Source organism: Nerophis lumbriciformis, linkage group LG36 (genome assembly GCF_033978685.3).
Source record: "Nerophis lumbriciformis linkage group LG36, RoL_Nlum_v2.1, whole genome shotgun sequence".
Lineage (NCBI taxonomy): Eukaryota > Metazoa > Chordata > Actinopteri > Syngnathiformes > Syngnathidae > Nerophis > Nerophis lumbriciformis.
In genome coordinates, this window is record NC_084583.2 from 2,100,001 (window position 1) to 2,102,500 (window position 2,500).

The 2,500-nt window shown below is 43.1% G+C and overlaps 1 protein-coding gene across 1 annotated transcript in view; it reads left to right on the forward strand.

The window, feature by feature from the left end:
- The first annotated feature begins 266 nt into the window (after nt 1-266).
- Nucleotides 267-2,500, forward strand: part of polr2g (RNA polymerase II subunit G) — a 27,260-nt gene continuing 25,026 nt past the window's right edge. The window contains exons 1-2 of the mRNA XM_061930351.1: nt 267-646; nt 826-935. Of these exons, the coding sequence (XP_061786335.1) occupies nt 635-646; nt 826-935 (122 nt within the window). The 5' untranslated portion in view covers nt 267-634. The remainder of the gene's footprint in view (nt 647-825; nt 936-2,500) is intronic.

The following is a 2,500-nucleotide window of genomic DNA, read 5'->3' on the forward strand; positions in this document are numbered from 1 at the left end:
TTGTATTTACGATTGTTTATTGCCTTAAAGACTACAAGTCCCTCTGTGGCACATTGCACAATTGCCTGTTTTCAGGCGGAGAAAGGACTTATTCAACACTTTGTTTTAAAGACGTGCTATTTTTTTTAACACAGTATGAGAAAAAAAATGACCTTTGCAACCTCATTACTATTGGCTAAGTTTTATATTCATAAATGTAAGTTTCTCAAAAAATAAAATAAAATACGTCATTTCCTGTCAACTTGTTTTACGGTAATTCCCTTTGCGACAGGTCGTTCGGAATACGGCATCATTTTATTCTCGGTTTAATTTCTCTCCGCGCCACTAGATGTCGTTTCAGTCTTAAACAAAATGACATAACAGCAAATATATCACATTTGTTGCTCAAAATGAATCCGTTCTCGTTTTCGAACTGTTCCGGTGAGACATTCAACTCGGTGGTGTCCTCCAGTCACTTAATGTTGAACTTTAATGCGTCATTTATGAATGTTAAAAAAAACCAACAGGAAGTCCCGCCTTAACGTCCATTTTTTTTAAAGATAGGTCGAGCATTGCAGCATTATTTTCACTTTGAGGTCATTTATTTCTCTAAAACACTTTCACCGAGTACAGATTGTACACACAAAGCAAGGGAATGTTTTATCATGTAAGTTGTTCTTTTCATAGTGTTTTACCAATTGGATTTATTGCACGTGTTTCATTGGTGGCCATCATTATCTATCAGTGAACAATTGTAAAAATGTCGTGGACCTTTGTGGTAAAAATGTACTCGAGTAACCCCAAATCCAACATCTTTTGACTCACATGTGTCCTTTATGATCCCAGATATCATTGGAACATGAAACGTTACTTCACCCGAGGTATTTTGGCCCCAACCTTCTTAACACCGTCAAGCAGAAGCTGTTCACTGAGGTGGAGGGGACTTGCACCGGAAAGTGAGTAGATGGACATCAGGGGCCAACTGGGGTCCTGTGTGGATTCTGGGCCCATAAAAAAATGTCAACATAGCCAGATATGCCAGCATTTAAACTTAGACATACATTTCCTTTTATTGTCATTCAAATTTGAACTTTACAGTACAGATAAGAACGAAATTTCGTTGCATTAGCTCGTTGTAGTGCAGGATAAAAGAGCAATAAGAGTAGAATATAGTTTTATTGTCATTACAGTGAACGGGTTCAAAGAACAACCAAATTGGAGCAGATCCCCTAAGGTGCATACACAATAATATAGTAATATAAATAGTAAAAAATATTTTTTTTAAAGAAGATATATATGTATATATCCACACACATGCATATATCCATACATATGCACTAGAAATGCGCGGACAGGCAAATATTTCATCCGCAACCGCATCAGAAAGTCGTCAACCATCCGCCATCCACCCGATGTAATGTTTGAATAGAACTGCATCCGCCCGCCATCCGCCCGCACCCGCCCGTTATATCTAATATAGACGATGCAAGGCATTAGTGAGGCACCTGCCAACTACTCCGGTTTTCCCGTAATTCGTACGGTTTTCATCAACCTATTCCGGGTTACGGGTGCAGTGATAAAAAATACGGTTTTTCGTTAATTAAAAAAAAAAAGGGTGAAAACTACGCGAATTGCACCTTGTGCAGACAAGATTTTTCGATCGGACACGGAGGAATTAGCGATGTAAAAGACCACGTTGGGACAAAAAAACACAAGTCTAATGCCGTTGCTAGCGATACAAGTGGAAAACTTTCAACGTTTTTCGTCGCCCAAACAGATTCTTTGGATGTGATAAATGCCGAAGTTTTATGTACGGAGGCAATAATTGAGCATGGACTTCCAATCGCACTGGCTGATCACATGGGACAGTTAATAATGTAATGCAACCTTTAAAAATCATTACGCGGTGATCGCGATCCCAAAAATAAACTTTTCTTGCATGATAATGTCCAGAAAATTTCGCTTTATATTACTATAGAGTCCTTTTAACGAATGAGTTTGATGGTTTATCACAAACCTTAAATGAAATTCCATGGCCACCGTCCTGCTCTCTATATCAACCAGGGTGAGCCCCACCCCTTTCGTGAGCGCACTGTGCGCGGAGTGACCCCTGTTACGCGCCCCCGGCAACAGGGGTGGCAAGCAGGTAAGCTGCGCGGGCGGAGCGCGCGGAGTGACCCATGTTACGAGCCCCCGGCCACGGGGGTGGCGGGCAGGTAAGCTGCTTACCTGCTGCGCGTGACGCCGGCCGCGGCGAAAGCGGACGAGGCGGGGTGTCGGTGCGGTGGGCGCGGTAGTGACCCTGGACGTGCGTCGGGATCGCCTCAGCTACGGCTCCCGGTGGGGCCCTCTCGGGGGAAGGGGCCTCGGTCCCGGACCCCGGCGAGGCGTCCCTTCTCCGCTCCGTAAAAGTGTCCATCTCTTTTCTTTTTTTTTCTTCTGTTGTGGCATATGCTGCAGGTGCCTGCTCGTTTTTCGTATGTGGGTAACAACATTTAACTATGTATATATATTTCCGAAT